This window comes from Lonchura striata, chromosome 4, assembly GCF_050655825.1.
Source record: "Lonchura striata isolate lonStrDom1 chromosome 4, ASM5065582v1, whole genome shotgun sequence".
Taxonomy (NCBI): domain Eukaryota; kingdom Metazoa; phylum Chordata; class Aves; order Passeriformes; family Estrildidae; genus Lonchura; species Lonchura striata.
Genome location: NC_140706.1, coordinates 38,298,216 through 38,320,684, shown reverse-complemented (window position 1 = coordinate 38,320,684; position 22,469 = coordinate 38,298,216). Strand labels below are relative to the sequence as shown.

The 22,469-nt window shown below is 35.3% G+C and overlaps 1 protein-coding gene across 5 annotated transcripts in view; it reads right to left on the bottom strand.

The window, feature by feature from the left end:
* Positions 1-22,469, bottom strand: part of SPOCK3 (SPARC (osteonectin), cwcv and kazal like domains proteoglycan 3) — a 161,986-nt gene that overhangs the window by 38,677 nt on the left and 100,840 nt on the right. For all 5 annotated transcript variants that reach the window (XM_021555661.3, XM_085578000.1, XM_085578003.1 and 2 more), the window contains one exon: positions 9,443-9,557. In XM_021555661.3, the coding sequence (XP_021411336.1) occupies positions 9,443-9,557 (115 nt within the window). The remainder of the gene's footprint in view (positions 1-9,442; positions 9,558-22,469) is intronic.

The window sequence follows — 22,469 nt, the reverse complement described above, 5'->3', positions numbered from 1 at the left end:
GTAGAAATATCAGCAATAGCTGCCAAAGACAGACATTTCAATCCCTGTCTTCTAAAGGCTTTTGATATTTTAAGGAAAACACTAAAATTCTGGCAGCTATTAGAACAGTCACTTCAGAAAAGTGAAACTGCAACTATTTAACAGGGAACACAGATAGCACAGTTGAAGTACTAAAGTAAATAGGATATTGAAGTACTAAAGACTCAATTAATACTATTGAGAAGTGGTTGCCAAAAGGTTATCACGTGTTCTTTAAATACCACTCAGCTTACATGGTACTTGAAGAGGATTTCATGAATCTTACTGATCTACCTTCAGAACAATACTGAACCATCATCAGTCCATTCCTGAGCTTCCTAAGGATCTCAAGCAGATTCACTGTCAATATACTGATATACTTACAGAAAAAATAATTCAGAATTAAGTTGCAATTAGCACCACGTTTTATCTTCAAAAAATATGAAGGAGGAGCAAATTAAGTAATTTAAAGTAATTACATAGTTTATAAAAACACCTGATTTTTGTAGCAGTTATCTTCCACTGTTGAGTAATGAAAGATTTTTAAATACTGCATATTTATGGTATAAAAAAAGTATCATTAAAAAAATATTACCATCACATCTGTAAAGGAGACACAAGCATAAAGGCATCCTTAACTTATTTTTGCATTGTATGAACAGAAAGATAATGCTGATCCAGATACTTAGCATATGATCTGCATCTCTTTGGTTATTTATTCTCAATACAACTGCTGTGACACACTTGTACAGCTTTTAATGTACCATAAGATTGGCAAGGCCCCTTCATTTACATAATCAAGGCAATTATAGCCATTATAATTGAATGCAACACCATTTTAATGGTCTGGACTATATTTAAGCTTCCACTTTATAATACATGGAAGCTGGTTAGTGAAGTGCAAAAGAAACCAATGAATGTATCCTAAAAAAGCATGCTCTCATGACTACCTAAAATAGTTTATAATAGAGTTTGTTGTGCTACACAGACTAAACTTTCCAAATAATTTGTATGTTTTGGGGACTCTAGAACTGAATTTGTTCACTAATTGTTTCAAGATCTAAGTTAAAATTAACCTAAAATAAAAACAGCATTATCTACTTTCATCATAACAGCTTGCCTGTCTTAAAATTGCAGGAACACACACAAAACCACAGACTGATACACTGTAGGTAACTTTTTTGCCTCTAAAGGCATATTCACCACTGGGTACCTTGGGGCTTCCCCTCCTACAAAAACACAAGGGGAAAGGAATTTAAAAAATCAATTAAGCTAATCAAAATTTTCATAATAAATAATTTTAAAGAAACCTCCTCCAGAACAACTTTTTCCCAGTAAAAAGTATATGAATACTTTGTAAGAATACAACTAGGAATGACTGATTACTCATCTTGTAAATGAGTCTTTACCTAAAAAAACACCCCAGTGTATAAATGGCCCTAAAAATTGGAACAACCCCAAAGAAATCAAGGATTACAGAAAAAGCAATTCACCCCATGTCTATAAGCTCACATACTTATAGCTAGCTTTGAAATGGAGTTTGGGAGTTCACTCTGAATTGCTCCCTACAGACAGGATGGACAAGGAGTCCCATGCTGTGCCCAGTGCTCAAACATGCACTCGTGTTTTCTAAGCCACAGCTTGCACAGGACATGCACGCCCACGGTGTTGTGTGATAAAAAGTACTCACAAAGTGAGCAGAGATGCAACACTGACATTATTTTAGAAATCAGAAACTGTGTTACACAACTTTTTTTAACACAAGGCCAGATCTGCCAGTACAACACTCACTTGCTGATTACAAGAAACAAGAGGTGCAAATTCTCCAAGTGCAGTCCACCACAGCAGGATAGAACTGCTTTCCACAGCATTGAGACCTTAAGAATTTTCCATTTAAAAGCAAATTTGTGGATGTGGCATACATCCTAGGATTTGACAAAACTGTATAGATTTGAGTACCCAAAAGCTTCCAAAAGCAGCCATAAAAAGTGGATTGACTTGGAAATAAACAGGCCAAATTAAGAGCAAAGACAAGGTGCTTATAGAGGAGATTGATATTGCAAAGGTGCTTGGAACTGTGAACAAAGAGCCGTTTCCAGCGATGGGTATGTAATATTCCCATCTTCCCTTTAGTATCATAGCTCTTTGCAATATTGACAACAAGCACTCAGTTAACAATCCTTTCTCAGTATTACACTTCATCCTGGAAACAATAGAATGTTCTTCTTCAAAGAATTCTCGAGTATGTTCTGCAGTGTTATGGGGATTATTTTTCATAAACACAGTGTATACACTCTAGCCTTTTTTACAGTATTATTATGGAATGAGCAACCTTCCCTTAATCCTTCACTTCTTCCTTGTAACAGTCAGGCTCAAACAAATTTTAATTCGTTCTACAATTATGACTTAATTGCAGAGAATATAAAAAATATGGATGACTGCTCAAGCACATTCTGCCTTTTCACTATTTTTTACATTATCATCTCCACTCTGGTCTGAATTAATGGTATTCTTTTACCAGAATGCCTCTGCCTCATTACTCTATCTGCATTTGTGATATCACTTCTTTTCTGCACAACACATACTTCTACCACTTGTTCTCAAATATTCTAATCCCTGTAAGAATAGAAAGAAAAAGCAAAAAAATTTTAGCCAAAGGTCATCTACCGGTATAGTAACCAATTCTAATTATCTTTTTCAAACTATAAAGGTATTTTAAACAAAGTGAACGCACACTATTCCATGCAGGAGAAGTTTGAAATTACAGGAGAAACAGGCATCTGGAGCAAAACTGAGTCACTTCCAGAGCCCAACAACAGCTTACACAGCTGCACCTCCATTTCTCCAGTCCTTCAAACACAGCCACAGGCCCCTCAGCATTTCCACATCACACATGGACAATACCTGGCAAGCAGCCTCTAAGACTCCTCTCCAGCCTTTCCCAGCTTCCAGAGGAAGGAAGCCTAGGTATGTGGGTGTGCTCTGGTTAAGCCCAGGCTAGTTGACAAAGGAACCATGGATGGTGGGGACACAGGTCAGACCACTCTCATCCCAAACACATTCTCTGTCATTCTACACCACATTAGATTGCTACTAATCACACTAAATTAGATTACTACTAATTATGATGGACAAGTCTCCTTTTAGGAAGTCTTAGTATGGAGTTTGATTAATGAAAAGAAGATAATGCTGACAATTTTACTTGGCTCATTGTCATTTAGAAAAAGAAGCTAGTTTAAAAATTTAAAAGAATTATGAAAAAAATATATCTTAGTATCAAAGAAACAACCAATAAAATTAGCTCCACTATGTTTCTGTTATTACACAAACACAGTAATGAAACTTAAATAAATGCCTTTTACAAATACAGTAACATAGTATTTTTGCGCTAGCAAATTCCCTATCATACATATGGAAATATTTTACAAATATAAATGAATTGTTGCAAAGATTATTAGTCTGCTATCTCAGAAATAACCTACCATTTATAATATAAATTATATATTTACTTGATATAAAATATCAAGTAAAGCTCTAAAATCTGATAAAAAAGTAGTACTTCTTATTAAAGATCAAGTAAAAAGTGGTCCCTCACTCACCTTATATATAACAGAGAAAAAAAAAGAATATTCCTAATTAATTAGACTGACAAAATATCAAAGCATAAAAATCCACAATGCATCAATTTTCACTTTATCTTCAAATAGCTTCAAATTATACCTTAGGTATACTTACAGCTCACCATTACTGTAAATGTGCATAACAAAGTAAAAAAGGTGAAAAACAGTAGCTTGAATGCTTGGACAAATACAGGTTTAAGATGAATAGCATTAAGATTGAAAGTAAAAACTATGTATTCTAGTAAAAGATGCAATAGAAGAAAAATGAACATTTACTTTTAAGTCAATACCCTCTGAAGTACTACAATGTATATACAATAATACATTTTAGTTTCATAGCACCTTTAAAAATCAAAAGGTTTCAGAAACAATAATAAAATAGTGTTCAGAAACATCAGTAGAGTAAGAAAGCTTACCTATGGATAATGTATTTTCCTCTAACAAGGAAACTGAGTCACAATGTTATAGCTGATTTACATTTAAATCAATAGCATGATTCATGCTGATGCCAGCAGTAAAGACAAGAGTAGAAATATTAGCCCGGATTCAATTTTTGTTGCAAGCCCACAATGAAACCAACCTCAAGCAGTGTATATCAGTACAAATAAGACAAACTCCTGGGTTTGAGTGCTTCCACTGATACCACTCATCATTATGCTCTGGCATTTCAGGCTTCATCTAAAGACTATATTAAGAAAGATTAGCAAAATTTATGTAAATTAATGAAATTAATGAAAACTAAGCAACTAAAAAAGCATAGAGGATTTATTTCATTATTGCATTTTATAGAACTGTAGTAGGAATTACATTTAAAAAACTTACTCAATATAAATATATGGCTAAGAAAAACAGTAAACTAGAAAGCTGACAATTACCCAGTGCAAATTTAACTCACATATAATGAATGTTGCTACCACCTATACTCCCAGACTACCAAGACCACCTCCTTCCATTTATTGTGCATATTCCTCTGAGAGAGAATATTAACTGAGCGCAGCTTGCCCGTGATGAGAACCAGCTTTTCCCTTAGTGTTTCTTTTTATAGGCTGGTCACTTTATTTTCTGTAACAAGCATGACAGTGTGAAATTAAATGTTACAATTAGATCTTTTAAAAAAATTTTAAAACATACTACCATGTTTGTAAATAAAGGTCAAACAGCAATATAACATGTCACTGATAATATAAGATCTAATTGGCCTAGTACATGTTGGTTTGAACACGGAATTTTATTCTATTGATGTCCTGTAGTTACCTGTTCAAAAGAGAAATAGGGGATTACAAAACAGCAGTATCTGTCATTGAAAGGCAGAAATACAAAGCAGAGATTAAGGAGTTAACACAAGTGGTGATTTCAGCCCTCAATCTCTTTATTTGTGAAGTCTGGAAACCAGTCAGTGTTCTCTTTGAATGTAAACAAAACAAAAGCTCTTTTTTGGCATCTATACCTGTACTATATGAAGAGTAGTAGAGGTCATGTATCGAAAAGATGATGCTATGCAAATTAAATCAGAGGATTTGGTAGAGTGTTGCTTGGTTGTTTGTCCCTCTATTTGTTTTTGAAGCACTGATGCACACAGAACAAACCAGTATCCACAGTGTCTTTAATCCTACTGTTCTTTATCCCCATCTCTACAAAGCAATTAACAATTTGGCAGTATTCAGCATAAAACAGGATGCAGCTGAGAGAGCAGTCATATTCTGTGATTAAAGTCTTTCAGACATGCTAACTGAAAGTACTTTGAGCATGAAAGGTTGCCTTTTCAGCTCCTTCTGGCAAAAGCTTAGAGTCAAAGAGTATGACATTTGTAAGAGCTTCCTTGTTACCTACATAGTCCTCCTCAGATGCTGAAAGAAAGAGAAACCCTTTTTTTTTTCCATGAATATAAGCCTAAATCTCTTATTTCAGTGAAAATAACACATGAGCACAGGATTTATTAGAGATTAACTCAAAAATTATTGAGACTGAATTCTTCTACTTCAATAGCTAATAAAAATGCATATTCAGTATTTTATCAACAATAATACAGCTTTTGTCATTTAAACTGCAGGGCCTTGAATTGGCTGAATCTTGACCCTAGGTCAGGGCAGAAACACAGACTTATTTCTATGACGAAGGTATCCAAAGACATAATTGAGAAGGATGCTGTACTCCACATCAGCCAAATCTTTGAAATAGACTTTTTGGGAGACCAGGATCCTGGGCATGTCACAGCACACATTTGTCAGAACATTAGTGCAGCTTGACAGGGAAATAAAACCAAGAACTCTGTCAAGATTTTTAATTTTAAGAATAATTAAACTTTCCCAATGTATGTACTCCAGAGAAGAGCAAATTTGAGACAACTGACAATGAATGGATGGTTTTCTTAGATACCTTTGAAGGTCTTTAATCATAGCTAACAGCTGTCAGCCATACACTCACCTGCTGACAAAATTTCTGCAGAAATGTCTGTGGTCTTCATTGACCACACTTTAAATCATGTGTATTTTTTCTTACCCATCAGACTGAAGAGCAGGACAAGCAAGGGACAGGGCTCACTACATTTCAGAGCAAAAGACCATGACTACTATTTGAAAGAAAAAAATTGTGCCCAGACACTGCCCAGGGGCCAAAAGACTCCTCGGTTTTGTAAAAATCTGCAGTCCATAGAATCCTTCTGAGCTTCTGGTTCCACATAACCAGTGAAAAAAAGCCTCAGATGTGCTTAGGAAAATAAACATCTGCAGATTCTGACTCAATGAAATCCATTCATTCAAAGCTGTACAACTCAGTATGAGCTGGGTACCCCAAATCCTGGCACATACTTGACAAGGAGATTGGGGCAAAAGCAGGGCATGAGGCAATGGCTATGCTTGGAAAACAAGATGCTTCCTCACATGCTTCTTTAACACTTCTGCCACAAGTGGTAGCTCTTCCCATCCATTCTGCTTTCCCTTCTTTTCTCATTGTGCTTCTACACAACTTCCAAAGCCCTCCCTCTGTTCTGTACTCCCCATATTCATTTACTTCTAACTTTGTGCTCCCCTAATACTGCCTCTAATGCTCTGCAGATGTCCCTCTCTCATTTATAACCCTAAGTTTTTCTTTTCTGTCTCTTTTTAAAAATTACTGGGGCACCTATTATAGCTTATATGATATCCATTGCTTTATCGAAATTACAATAAAAAAAAAAGATGGCAAAGATTTTTATTTTATTGTGGTTTTTTTTTTGTTGTGGAGTTTGTTTTTTTTTTTTTTGCTTGTAACTTTTGTTTTTCTTAACAACTTACACATCTAGATACAAAGCAAGTTCTTAGTCCTTTTATTTATGGATTTAACATAAGAGACCCTGAACATCAACTGGGTTCATGTTTCTAAATGTATCATTAAAATGAGACAACCTTCATAAAAGCCTGGACCCCCTAACCTGCCTCATGTATTCATCAGAAATAAGGATTAGATAAACTTCATAGTTTAATTCCAACTAAAAGGACCCTATGATTTCATTATTAAATTAATATACATTTTTAGAAGAAAATCTGATTTTCTGAATAGTGATTTAATTTTGCTTCCCAAAGGAGTACAGGGATCCACACCAAGATTATTTCAGGAAAGTTCATAGGCATAGTATGCTCTCTAGATATATCAGCAATTTCAATCTGAAAAGATGAACAAAAAATCAGCAATTTTAATCTGAAAAGATGAACAATTGTCCCAAACAGCCTAGGTAGGGGATGTATTTTAGGAAACCTTTAGTTAACTTACCCCTGAAAAAGGAACAGCAACCTTACTTTGCCTGTTTGGCTTCATCAAATTTGTAAGCAAATGACATATGCGTAACAGCTTAGAACCATGGAAACATAGCAACATTTAGTTTGGAAAGTATCTCCAAGATCATCAAGTCCAACCACAACAACACTTTACAGAGCTCCATTTAAAGACAAAGACTGTACTCTTACAACTTTTGTTCTAAGAACTTCTGCTGTAAAAAATTTTGTATTCTGTCACAATAAAAGCTGAAATTTTACTAATGATGCTCAGCTCATTTTTGTGTTTCTCACGTTTCCTGTCTTTTGGTATTGTAAAGAAAATATATTACCAAATTTCAGCATTGCAACAAAATATAGCACTTGGAAAAGCCCCGTGTTTTGCTTGCTCTGACAATCTGTCAGGACAGGATTAGTTTTAATTCCTATACCCATGAGACCTTTATTCCTTTTCTTTTACATTACTAGGCACAAGTAATCTTAATTCCCTGGCAACTTAAATCATCAAGAAGAGTTCATTCCTAATTGTAAAAAAATTCCAATTTTTGAAGCAAAAAGATTTGTCTCTGGATGCTTGAAAGAATACACACAAAAGGTAACTGCATTAGGTGAAACAGCTTCCAGCAGAGAGAATACTCATCTCATTTTGGTAAAAACTAAGGGCAATAATAGCATTTTAAAAGACTAACACTGGAGAATGGTAAGCCTGCTATTCACAGAAATGCTTTTCGCCTCATTATCTTAATTTCACTTCATGCCCACTGTTAAGCAAATATTCCTGTATCCATCCTGGAGATACAGAAATTATTGCTAGAGGATACTGCAACCACATTAAGGTTACACTCACTGTATATCTTATCAAAAGGGCCACATTAGCCACAACGCTGGGTCTTCCAGCACATTTCCTTTTGTTTAACAATGTGAGAAGATTACATATTTATTTATTTTCAAGATACTACACAAAATTGTAAATTAATGCTTTAAAAAACATCAAGACTATAATTTTGCAGAGGGGTTCCAGTACAAGAAGCATTTAATTACATATATTCAATTAATACTTAATTACACAATCAATTATATTGCCAAAGACGAGAAAAGGGACCTAAAGAAGTGTTTCAGAGCGTCTTTTTAATTGACTTGTATGCCTGCACACAGTTTAATCATTATAGTGGTCATCTTCATTCATTGTAAAAACTACAGGAAAAAACCCATCATCCATAAATTTTAATTTTTCTGTCTTTTGAATGTATTTTTTTCATCAAAATGTTACTATATAGACAGAACAAAAAGATGCATCCAACAGAGATCAGTCTAAAGAAATTTTTAAAATGAAGACTTCCAATCATGCTTTTCTTGACAGATTCAGGTCCATGATAGTCTAAAACCTTATGGCCGCTTGCTATTCAGAAGCACCAAAGATGGTATCATGTTTTGTTTAACAAACACCTTCCATAATCACCTGGGAGCCACTAAAATATGCTTAGCCACCATTTTCTCTCTCCAGTTTGTTCTAGCTGCACCTAAAATGCCTAAGAATCTTTGCAAAGCAACTTCATTTTCTAGCAGCATAATCTCATTCATGGTCCAAAAGGAAGCTGATTTACTCCTATCAAGCACTTTTCAAATGAACTCAGATAATACAGCCATTACTAACAGTTCTACAGCTCAACTGCTTGCTCCTATGACCAGCAACAAGCACTTCTAAGTTTCCTTCTTTCTACCATACTTTGTTTTCTTGAATATTCAACTGACAACACTGAGGAGCAGGGAATTAATTTTTGGCCTTAGAAGCATCTCAAGGAGTATTAAATAGCAAATGAAAAAAAGAAAAAGAAGAACAGCAGTAACTCATACTACAATAGCATATTTGAAAAATCCATGGTGTTTTACTATAGGTACAATTTGAAAACCCTTGGCAAAGAAACAACCTTGAACAAAAGCTGGTTTTATTCAAGAATAATGAGTGTTTCTGATAACTGTAATATTCTGTGTGCAAAATCTTCCCTCCTTCTGGAAATGAGTATTAAAAATATTACACGAATTACCATCACTCACCTCTCCTGTCATTTCTGCCTGCATTTGTGGATTTGTCAGAAGGGCAAGGGCAACGTCCTTCACATTTCACTGAAATTTGTTTTCCTGAGACACAGGCTTGATAGTCTAATTTGCACTGTAAGGAGACAGAATGACTATCATTAACATAAACATATCTTATTAGAAAAATTATACTTCTAAGAAATTTGAAGCAATCTCTCATGAAAGTCTCCTGCAATATATGCTACTTTTGTAACAAAAATTAGATTCAAGAAAGGTACAAAGTTTTTGGTTCCTAGCCTGGCTACATTTTCAGACTCTAGTCAAGCATGAAGGCACTTGGGGCATAAAACAGATTTGAATATCCATGCTAAATGGAAGCAGGCTGCATTGGTTTTTATCTGTATTCAATGAGCAAATAAACACAGCAATAACATTCATTATTTATAGGAGCAATAAACAATCAATTTTTATAGAATTTATTACTAATTTTCTATCTTTAAGATGACAGTATCATGGTAAAAAGCATTAATGAATAAAATGAAAAGCTGTGCCTAATGTAATTCTGCACAGTGACTATCTTTTCTGATACAGAAACAGATTAATTTGTGAGGTTCCGATCTGTGTGCTTACAGCTCAAACCCAGAAACCACATAAAAGCTAACTATATCTGAGAAACAAAATTTTTGTCTCAAGCACATAAAAATAACGTAGTTAAAAAACACATACAAAGAAAATAGTATCATTGTAAACATTATCACTCTTACTTTTTCTTGCAATAAAACAGTTCTTTGCATAGAGATTTTTCTTCAGGATGTTTTGCCAATGTATTATTAGGAAAAACATAAACAAGAAACAAAGATGGGGGAAGCATCTACAAAGAACTTTTTCCCAAAGCAAAAGAAGAAAGATTGTTATGGAGAACACTTTATCCTTGAACAAAAGATGCCAGATGTCTCATTAAATAGGTAAAGGACACAGAAGCATATGAGTCAGAAAAGCAATTCGAGTAACAAATAAAAATACAAAGCGTTTTCTGTGCATCACAACACTTCAGAACAATCTCACCAGAATTTTTTATCTTTTATTCCCTGACTCATATTTTGTTGGGGTACATGACTTCACTGTAATGCAGTTCCATTATTTGATTCTTAGGATTTCCAGAGAATGCAAAAGTCAAAGTTTCTTTCTCTCTCTTCAAAATATGTAAAGGGTGGGAGCACTGTAGCTATGAAAGAATCAAGGAGCCTCCTGAAAGACTGCTAGTTTCCATTAGTATGTAGATGTAAGCACTGTGAATTTACATAACTTTATCAACTTTTTAAGCAGTCAAGACTTTTGATCTTGTCACACTCTCATGCAGTTCTATATCTTGCATAGCCTGAAGTGCATCACTGTATTAAAACAGTACATTTTGGCACCATTGCCAGTACTGAAAAGACAGAAATAATTACCTCAGATTTTGTGTACGTCAATTAAGTCATTATTGTACCTCAGTTCTGAATGTGTCAGCTTTTGCCAAAAATGCATGGTTAAAGGAAAATTACACTAACAGAACCTTTTAAATCTCCCAAAAAACCAACATAACTGTTCCAATTTACAGCTATATAGCACTAATATCTCACAAAGGACTAGACAATGGAAGCAAAGCAAACACCCTCCCATGCTGATTTTGAAACAATCGAACTTTTTCTATCTCAATTATCCTGGCTGTACAGGAGAGGGCTTGCATTACTGTGATGCCTACCAGTGCTCTCTCCAGAAAGTACATAACCTAATTCACATTTTAATGCTCCAACCAGTATTTGAAGTTTGTGGAATGGGTTATTGCTCAGATTTAATACTAATCTCTGTTAAAATATTTAAGATATGACAGTTTTTATTTTTCAAACTTGGTAGTTTAAGGATTTAAAGCTACAGATAGTTGTGCTTTAGGCTTTGATTACTCCCTTTGGTGAGACTGCCACTTAATATTTGACATATAAACACATTCCAGAGAATGTGAGAAACAGAGTATGAAGAGTGAAGAAAAAGAAAATTAATGCTTTTATTTAATTTCTGAAGATTTCTTTAATCCTTTCTTTGAAAGATTATTTTTACAGACTCCTAATTTTGATTCACTTGAATGTTGCTGAAGAGACTAGTAAATACTTCATAGGTGCTTCAGCTAGCATCATGAGTTGCAAGTTTACTCTTTTTTATTTTTTTTCTTTTATTTTCTTTATTTTTCTTTTAAGGTGTCTACTCAGTCCTATTTGCAAATAGCAGGCAGCAGAGATATATTTATTTTTTTCAGAAACAAAGCAACATCATAGTGCTTGCAAAAGCTGAAAATGAATCAAGGCAGTTCTGATAATTTCCTATTAGCAGCTAATGAAACCAGGAGCAGAACTCTGGTTCAAACCTCTTGACATCATTCCCCAAATTAACAATGAATGACCATATTGTAAATTTAGGTCAGTTAAATAAAAGTGGGTCCAACTTCCTTCAGTGTTTCTCTTAAACTGGTAGAAGAGCAAGCAACATACCTGAAAAAATCCACAGAAAAAGAAATCACTGACATGCAGACTATGAGGACAAAATGAGAAATAGTGGTCAAAAAGGAGAGGTAGTGTGAGGGGATTCATGCCAGGGCAGTACTCAAGGAGCTGCCTGATTTCCTAACCATATACCTCTCCATGACTTTTCAATAGTCTTAGGAATCTGGAGAATCAACAGGAAGCTGACAAATATTGACCCAGTCCCACTTCCATGCCTGATAAAATTATGGAGAAGATTATTCTGGGAGTTACAGGAAGACATAAGAAGGATAATACCATCATTGGTCACAGCCAGGACAGCTTAATAAGGATGAAGTCCAACTTGACAATTTCCTTTTATGACAAAGTTACCCACCTAGCTGACCAAGGGAACCAATTGATATAATCCTTTTGGATTTCAGTAGTGCTTTCAATACTGCCTCTCACATTGCCCTTGTGGAAAAAATGTCCAGCAGACAGCAGGATAACCCCATCATGTGATGCATGAGCACCTGGCTCATGGGCTGGACACAAAGCACTGTGGGGTAAATGGGATAACATTAGGGCTACATCAGGCTGGTGACCAGTTACTACTGGGGTTCTACACTGCTCCACTGTAGGGCCAGTGCTCTTCAAAGTCCTCATAAACAACTTGGACGCAGAACTCTAAAGTATATGAAGTAAGTTTGCCAATGATATTAAATTGGGAGGAGGTGTTGACTCATTCTCCAAGGCAGAGAGGTCCAGAGACCTGGACAAATAAGAGGGATGGGCAATTAGCAACTGTATGAAGATCAACAAAGAAAAGTACCAGATCCTGCACCTAGAATGGACAACCCTGGATGAATACAGCTGAACTGCGGAATGAAATGCTGGAAAGCAGTGCCATGGAAAGGAAATTTGGGATCCTGATTGATGGCTTTGAAGTTAAATTTGAGTCATTGTGCCCTGGGGTGCATTGCCAGCCAGGCAAGGAGGACAGGGCTGTCCTGCTGTGCTCTGCACTGGGGCAGCCTCACTTCAAGTCCTGTGTGCAGTTTTGGGTGCCACAACATAAATAAGATACTAAGCTATTAGGGAGCCTCCAAAGGAGAGTCACAAGGATGGTGAAGGGCCTTGAGGGGAAGCTGTATGAGGAGTGGCTGAGGTCACTTGGTCCATTCAGCCTGGAGAAGACTGAAGGGAGATATCACTGCAGCCTGCAGCTTCCTCATTAGGGAAAAAGAATGAGCAGGCACTGATCTCTCCTCTGAGGTCACCACTGACAGGACTCAAGGGAATGGTTTGATGCTGTGTTACGGGAAGTTTAGGTTGGATATTAGGACAAGGTTCTTCACTCAGTAGCTGGACACTGGAACAGGCTCCCCAGAGTGTGGTCACAGAAACAAGCTTGACAGAGTTCAAGGCTCTGAGGCACACTGTGTGACACTTGGGGCTATCTTGTGCAGGCCAGAAGCTGAGCACAAGGAGTCCCGTGGGTCCCTTCCAACTCAGCCTATTCAATGATTCTAGAGGGTTGGAAGATGAGATAAGGATATTCTGTGAAACATGGAAGAGTTTTAGAAGATAGAAACACACAAAAAATAGGTATAATATTAAAATAGGCTACAATATAATGAAATTCAATACAGAAAACTCCTATGTTCTACTGTTACATAGACAAGATAATCAAGATATTAACAAGCTGGAGCAACTGGCTAGATATCTATTCTAAAGGAAAAACAGGAGTTTAGTGATCATTAAGAACAATTGAATGATGTTTAAAAACATTATACCAGGACATATAAATGCTAGTGCAACCTACAAAACATGTAAGACAATTTCACATAGTTCTGGCAGCAATATACAGTTTGTGACAAGGTTTCAAACAAGACGGAAATTAAACAGAAAAGGAGTAAAAGTAATAACAAGAAACCTAGAAAATAGTCATCAAAAAGAGGCTGAAGGACTGGGTCTTAAGAAAAGACTATTCACAAAACAGCTGTCAAATAGGCAAAAGACATCTGAAAGGTAGCTGAAAAGAATACCACAATGAATGTTACAAGAAATAATTGTCTTAAATTGCTGCAGAGAAATAATAAATAGATACTAGGCAGACCTTTTAAGAAAGGTAGTGATGTCTTAAAACAAATCATTGGAGAAGCTTTTTGAATCTTAATAATTGTATTTACAACCAGGTTTAGATAAATCCATCAGGAATTCCACTTGTGTAACTTATCTTGCTTTGAGAACATGGGGGAATCAGATGGCATCAAGATTATTCAGTTGGGAAGTACAGTACAGACCCGCTTCAGGAATGAATCAGTGTCAAAAGATTATTGCTTGCATAAATCTTGTTCATTTACTGAAGAGTTTGAAAGATGTGTAATGAATGAACTAGGGAGATGGCACAAAAGGAAAGAAAAATAATGTTTATACTGGTCTATCGATCCTAGATAAATTCAGCAAAATTCTGTTTGGTACTGAGTACCTTTGTGCTCTCCTGAGCTCTTGAAAGCCTGATATATGTTTTGGGAACACGGTAAATATTTTTAGATAAACTAAAACAAAAATTAGTTGAATATATAAATGCTTTGCATTGTGAAATACGAACAAAAAATCTTTAAATTGTATATACATATCTCACATATAATTTATTTGCTTTCATCTGCAGAACCATCAACTATCTGTATAAAGACATATCACACAGAGGGACAGTGTGTCAGACAGCTGTAAATTAGTTGCTATTTGCAGACTTCTCAAAATGTACAGGGAATAAAGTCATATTAAAGTAGATGAGAAGTTTAGTTTAACTGTCTGGCTACCATATAATAAAAGATGTGTGTACTGACGACAATTTCCTGATTAGATAAAAGGGAGGTATGTCCATTCTGTGTGTTATGTGAGTGAAGAGCCCTCTGGAAGAAGGCAACAGAATTAGAATTGCATTATAAAGAAAGATAAAAGTCCTTGGGCAGCACTGACTCTGGTATTTCCAATAATTTTATCAGTCTGCTTTTTCTCACCAACTTAATTGTGTTCCTTTTTGAAAAGGCTTCAACCTCAGTGCAAGATAACATTTTTTCCACAACAGTGCTGTCTTGCCAGGAATACCTAATGGCTTTTAAACAAAACTAACTCAAACTAAGTAATGAGGACATGTGTGATTTCTCTGGCAAGTAAAGAACAGAAGCTCACAAATGGAAGCCTTGAGGTACAATGTGCAGACACTCCCCTCCAACCCCTCTTTTCCATTTGTATACATCCTGGGCAGCTGGAAGCAGATCTGGTACACCCCTGCAGCACACAAGTCAGCAGAAATTAGCTGTCCAGTGAGTACTGTGTCCATTATGTGCTTCAAGCCCTTCACACTGAAAACCTGAAGTCTGGCCAGATACATCAACACACCCTTTTCTAAACAGGAGCATACCTGAAATATTGGACGAAGTGTGAATTCAGTATTAAGAATCTTTCAGATATTTTCATCTGCTGAGGTGCTGATACTTACAGAAATGCTTTCTAGAACACCATTTAATACTGAGCATTTAATAAATTACTTTTTAGACAACCAATAATTAGTATTTATGTAACTGTAGAGTGTCTTCTCTTTAAAAGTTAACCATCACCTTTAAGTGTACCTTATCTCAATGACAGCTCGCAACATCAGTCCCTGATGTTTTTGAACATTTAAAAATCAATCAGGGCATGCTATCCAATTCTAAGAAAAAACACACACATAAATAATTAAATTCAGATTTCCCTAATAATTATTAGTTCATATGCTACCAATAGAATTGCTGGGTTTATTTGGAATATCCTTTCAAGTCTATATGTTCCCACCACAACACACAGTTCTTTCTTTCCTGTATATTTTCTAGATGATCAGCAATTCATGGTCAGAAGATTTCTGTATGATGCAATCAAGAAGATCTCTGAGAAAAGAGCTCTTTGCTAGAGCACCACACAGATATATTTTCCCAGTATCACTGTATGTTTCACAGGCAGAAATCTTTCCCACAGAGCTCCTCACTCATGCATCAATATAGATGTTTTCCCTCTTGCTAGAAGCTGGTATCTCTGACAGCTGAACAGATAATCTCTGTTTACTCAAAACTATGTGCTTTCAATTTGCCTTCATGCTGTTTTCTTAACCACCTTCCCCATTTTCAGACTTTATTCCTGTTTCACAAAGCTTACATATATTCTCCAGCAAAAAATTTTCCTCTACTGTATTTGGTGCAAAATGTTATGTGAAATTATGCCCTCAGATTTGAATCTAAGTCAAATATGTAAAGAAAGTATCTTTTTTAACTCGGTGATTCCTGTCACCAAATATAGGGGCAGGGTGGGTAGGGTGAGTTCTGATCAGGTAAGTTCCAGGTCCAGTTCAACACTGACCATTAGCTGATACAGAACGTGGAAGAGAAATAAAGGACTGCTTCATGCAATCACTTTAGGCTGGCTTGAAATGAAGGTGAAAATATGGCCAGTTATTGGCGTGGTAAACCTAATTTGGAAAATTTTCTATAATTTGGATTTCATTTACAAAAAGCAGCCAGGAAGGTATAGAATTTCCAGCCAAATACAGCTAGGCATAATGCCAAGAGATCTTACTTTCAACAAATTCAAGCTTAAGAAAGGAAAAATTAATGTGCAAATCTATCCATGAAGCATCACCAAGATCTACAAATGCCTTTTTATCTTATCAGTAACCTGCTAAGCATGTGTATTTCTCACATAAAAAATAGGAGTTTGGATTAACAGCTTTTCAGCAAACAAGTACTGCTATTGAAAATGTAAACAACTGTTGAATATATTAACTATAAAGACATGTAACTAGCATTTTGATCAGAATAAACAGGAAATGTGTCTATTGAACCAAGACCCTGAGCAAAGAAAACCTTTTGTGGTTGAAAGAGAACTGGTGATACATTGTTTATGAAGCTATAAATTAGAGAATGCTATTTGCATGACAAAATTAAAACCTGTATGCAGTTTTCTTCTCATCCACCTTAACTCTTGTCTGTTTCCTTCAATGTTCTGCAGTGCAATGGTATAAAATTTAAAGCTTGAAATCATTTAAATCAGGTCAACTAGATAGATATTCTATCTTTTTTGGGCACCCTGGAACACATATTAAATCACAGAAACATGCCAAGAGATGCCTACTGGGATTATTTAAATTAAGCACCTACTTATCTTTGCTTTCCTACTTAGAGGCTATTAGAGACACATGATGCTTAGGAGCTTCTGCAAATCCTTCAAAGAACTTATCTGCTCTTAAAATCAGCTGTCTGAATTTTTAGACACTTAGTTTGAAAAATATATACTTCAGTATCTTATTCTAAACATATTGCAAACAGGCTAACTAATATTTTACACCATCAAGTAAGAACACAAAGCTTAATTAATGGTAAATCCTTACCTGAAATACACTATTTCCAGTCAATTCAGAATAAGTAATAATAATGCTTTTAGTAGTTGTGTAAAAAATGTAATATATTTCCTTACATACAAATTATTATTTCAATATTCCTTGAATACCATAAATTGTGTAAAAAGATATTTCAAATTAAAAAATATTGTTTTTAAAAAAATCATTCATAAAAGGTGTAAAAATATATAACCATGTTATATATGGTATCATGCCTTCACTTATTCCAAAAATATAAACATTGATGCAGTCTGAAAATTTACTAAAAGCTTCTTTTAAGCATGCTTAACACACAAAAATATAAATCTCTTTCTGATATATTCACACATATACTCAAATCTGTAAATTCTGGCTCTTATTCAGAGCTCTTGCCTGTGTAGTCCAAACTTTAGCACTTCATCAGGCTTCTTGTTTCAAACTTCACCATCGTATTTATTCCATCTGAGCTAGAGAGGCACAGAATGTGACCCAACACTGTGTGTAAGCAAAATCCTTTGTGCACCCCATTGTTAGCATTCAGTATTTTGCAATTTTGAGAATTTTTCTTGAGAGAGAAAAATAAATATTGCTCAGATAAAACTAACTTTACATTTTCAAGTTCCCGCTACAAATTTGAAAATTAACATTTAAGGAAAATTTTTAAAGGTGAACAAAAACATTTCATTCTCCTACACAACCATCTTAAAAATGGCTGACTACATCCATTCAAGAATCAGCTAGTAAAGCTCTTCACTGATTTTCATCTGGCATACAAATTTCTGAATAACAGCAATAGCAAAATAGAAGTAATGGCAAAGCCGCAAAATTGTATAACAAGACAAACGGCTTCTAAAAGTGTGGAATTTTTTGTTAAAACAATTTGCTTATTCCTTATTAGTATGCATTATCACTGTATTTTTAATGTAATATGACTTCCTAAGCCATGCTGGCTGATTGCATTGCTAATTAAACAAGTTCAATTTATCCAATTATATCTAAGTTGAAATATTTATAAAGTTGTATCTGAGCTAAAATAGCATCTAAAGGGCATGTTCATTAGTTTCAATTACAGGAAAAATAACAGAAGTACTAAAAGCAACATAAGCAACATGCACAGACCTAGGGAGTCCATACTGGGTTATCCCATCAAAGTTTCAAAGACATTTAAACTATTCTTTGTCAACTGTGGCGAAAAAGGGAAAAAAAAAAAAGAGAGAGAAAAAGAAGAGAAGGCAAATAAAAAGGAAAAATTAATTCTACATAGTAAGTTACAAGTAGGTAGAACACCTAGGCACTCTCAAATAGGCGTATTGCCTGTAGAGCTTTCTGCTTTTTTGCTCACCTAAAAATGTATGCTAATATTAATTTGAACTCCAAGAGCTAGATTTAATTTACTAAACAGTCCAAAATACAAGGCTCCATAGGCTCCATGTGCTATCAGTGACAAAAATATTTATGAAATTTCACATTCCTACTAGTTCTCACTCTGTCAGGAAAGAAACACTGTATTGTACAAATGGGAATTACATTCCAAAGTAGGACTGTTTTTCACTATATCACATCTCTATTCTTGACTTTAAAGAGATACACCTTGTGCAGAGACACACAGAACTGTGCCTAAATCTTTCCCCTTTGTGCTGTTAGTACTTGATTCCTAAAAGAAGCAAAATTTTCCTTGTTCTGTTGCAAACACATATGGATTCAAACCAGGAAAACACAAAGCCAAGTTTTCATATGTTATGCTTTGAATGAACAGTCAGAGTAACAAATTTTGCTATATCAGTGCTTATTTTTCTTTTCCAGTAAGTCCATGATGGCCTAAGATGCTACTTTTTTTTTTGCTGTTGTTGACACATTGCTATGATGCAGAGGACCTACCTCTGATACTCAAGTCATATGTCTGAATTTGTTTTCAATGAAATATCCACATAGCAACTGGCTCACATTTATAATATTTCATTGTGAGCTTGCAGGAATTACAAATTTAAAAAAAACAAACCCAAACCATGAGACTTGGAAGAAGATTCTCTAACATTACAAACATAATTCTGCATCGGAATCTGACAAAAAAAAGACTGAAGTTTTTCTTTTTCTCCAGGCCAACATGACTAGTTTATAGCATTGGTGATCTAAATCTCTGTTATGGGGTTGGAAACTTAAATTTCACAGTATTTCAGCTTCTTTCTAAATACAAATGTGACCTGCATGAACACTGTGTAAGAATATATTTTTAGACGCTAAACATTTTTTCCCATTTGATTACTAAATTTAATTACGTTAGAATTTTTTTTTAATTTGAATAACTACATTTTTCTAGTAATTTTCACTTTATTTGCAGCTTTTACTGGGCCAAGATCTGAGCCAGTTCTCACTTGCCATTTGCTTGTTTTCATCTCAACTTCTTTAGCCCCATTCTTATAATAGATTGTTACTATAAATTCTCAAAATCTGTTCACTAGGTTGACATTATTTCACTTCATGTCATCTTTAACCATTCTCTTTCCCTATTGAAAGCTCCTTTTCCATTTTTTAGAAATAAATGCCTAAACAGTAGCCTCCCAAGATCATAAAAATCCTCTAAACCCACCTAACTATATCTTGGATTATTACCATCCTTATCTTCTACTCCACTGAAACCATATGCTTTAATGTGCTTCCACTTGGTAAATCTGAGACAATTGTGTCTCTTGATTTCCTTCTTGCAATTGACACAGCTCATCTCAAACTTCTACACTATTTTCTCATTACTTTAATATTTGAAGCAAATAGAAAACATAAGACCATGATTAATTGTCTCAATGCCTCAGACCCTTTTCTCTGTTGTTTTGTTACAGAACCGGTTTCTGCTCCACAAGGCTACATAAGCTCCTGTGTTCAGCTCCTATGCATTTCTGCCTGCATATGATGTGGACATATTTTTTTTGGAAAAGAATTGCTCTGCCAAAATGATTCCAACTACTTTAGTTGTAATTCTAGTTACATTTTTAATACTATTTCCAAAATATTAACTCCTTATGGTTAAACCTCCCAGAGAAAAGACTGTTCTCCATGTAACTATGTATGTCTTTAGCTTTCTTGTTTTACTGGCTGTCCCATTTGACAGTTAACACACAAATTTACATTCAGAACTTCGTATCTGTATCCTACTACTGTGACATGAAGGTTCTTCAATGAACACTGATACTACTTCCCCTTACCTGTTTATCCTATTCTTTGACTGATTTTTCCTTACAGCCTAGGTGCTTTCAATTATAGAAAAAAACAAAACCGTTTAAAAAAAACATACACAGAGTCACAGTATGACTCCATGTTGTGGGAAGGGACCTTAGAGATCATCTAGTTCAGACTCTCCTGTCATGGGCAAATAAATCTACTTTTCTCAAAGCCCCTTCCAAGCTGGCCTTAAACACTTCCAGGGATGGGGCATCCATAACATCTCTGGGAAAGCTGTGCTAGCAACTCATCACCGACATAGTAAAGAATTTCTTCCTAATATCTAACCTAAATCTACTCATGGCCTGTTTATCACTACATGCATTTGCAGAAAGTCTCTCTCCAACTGTCTTGTAGGTTTCCCTTCTTGGCTCCTCCATCACTTGGAGACTGAATTTCTCATGAACACATTCCAGGAAGCCTCTGCAATGCTTATGCCCTGCTGTGTTGTCCCTCCAACAGGGCAGCTGAAGTCCCCCATGATGACCAGGGCTTGTGAAAGTGAAGCTGCTCCTATCTGTCTGTAGAAGCCCTCATTCACTTGTTTTTCCTGGTGAGGGGTCCTGTAGCAGTCCCCTATTTTAATGTCATCTGTCCCTGTCTCCCTTTAATGCTGACCCTTAAGCTCTTGGTCAGCATCTCATCCATGCCAAGGTGGATTTCCATTTAAAGGAATTATAGAGATGAAGTCTTTGGAAAATATTTTCCAGTCCCTAAAGTTGCAATTTTTTTTATTTTTACTGAAGTATTGAAGTTTAGGTATCTCTTAATGCAAATTCAATATATTAAACAAACATGATATTCTGGAAATGAAAAAGGGAATCAAATTCCTGCTCATATAAATACATCATCCTAGTGTGAGAAATACTGAATTGCTCAGAATTTCAAAATATTAAAGTTTCTGTAAAGCATTTTGTTATCTAAGTCTTCTTTCTCTACAGCTTTAGCAGCTATTTATTTTCAATGCAGCAGATAAAGAGGAGATCAGTTATGTATAATTTGATATAGCTTGGAATTTTTAGTATGTCAGCCTATTTGAAAATCTGGATAATATAAAGTTATGATATTTCTCTTCCTTTTTTTTTTTTTTTTAATACCACATCCTATCAATATAAAGGTTCCAGATAAAACTTCAGGCCTTACTGGCAAAACCCATCCATGTCTGATTTTCCAGCTTCAGCCAATCTCATTTCCTTCCTTTATTTATTGTTTGCCTTTTTTAAGCATATAAGCAATAAACAACCAGTTTCTGCTATTTCTGTAAAGACTCAAAGTATATTCCAGGATCAACTAAGCATTATGCATTTTATTTTTACCACTGTCTATTCATTAGTCTCATTCAAGAAAAGTTGTTTACAGGGTGTTCATTGTTTGTGGGGTTCTATAAGGGTGGAGAGAATGGGGCAGAAGGCAGCCTGGCCATGGTTTATTGTCATTTTTTGGGGTTTGTTTTTCCTCCCCCCTGACATCTACCAACTTAATTTGTTATTTGCCATGCATTTTAGCCACAAGGTCATTGTAACAGTACAACCCAGATTTGGTCTGTAGAAGTTTTTAAATTTTTCCACTTACAACGGAGTGACTTTGGATGGGTGTTGCTTGGGCTAGACACACAAATCTTGATTTTGAGATGCCCCTTTTGACAAAATCTACTTTTATTAGAAAAACAAATCAGCCCTGGTAGAGCACCTGGAAGAAGATCCTTCTTGCAGCTGCAAAAGAACCTGTATGCTGTCAAACAATTTATTTCAGAGAGATTACATTATTTTATTACTAAAGGTGGCAGGCAGTGATTTAACCTTAATATTTTTGGCTATATTTTAACTGGCAGTTAAGTCTACAACAGATTGCTTAGTAACAAGGCAGATAAAAATGGAAAGGCATAGTGGAATAGCCCAATTTAAGAAGACTGACATACATTGAA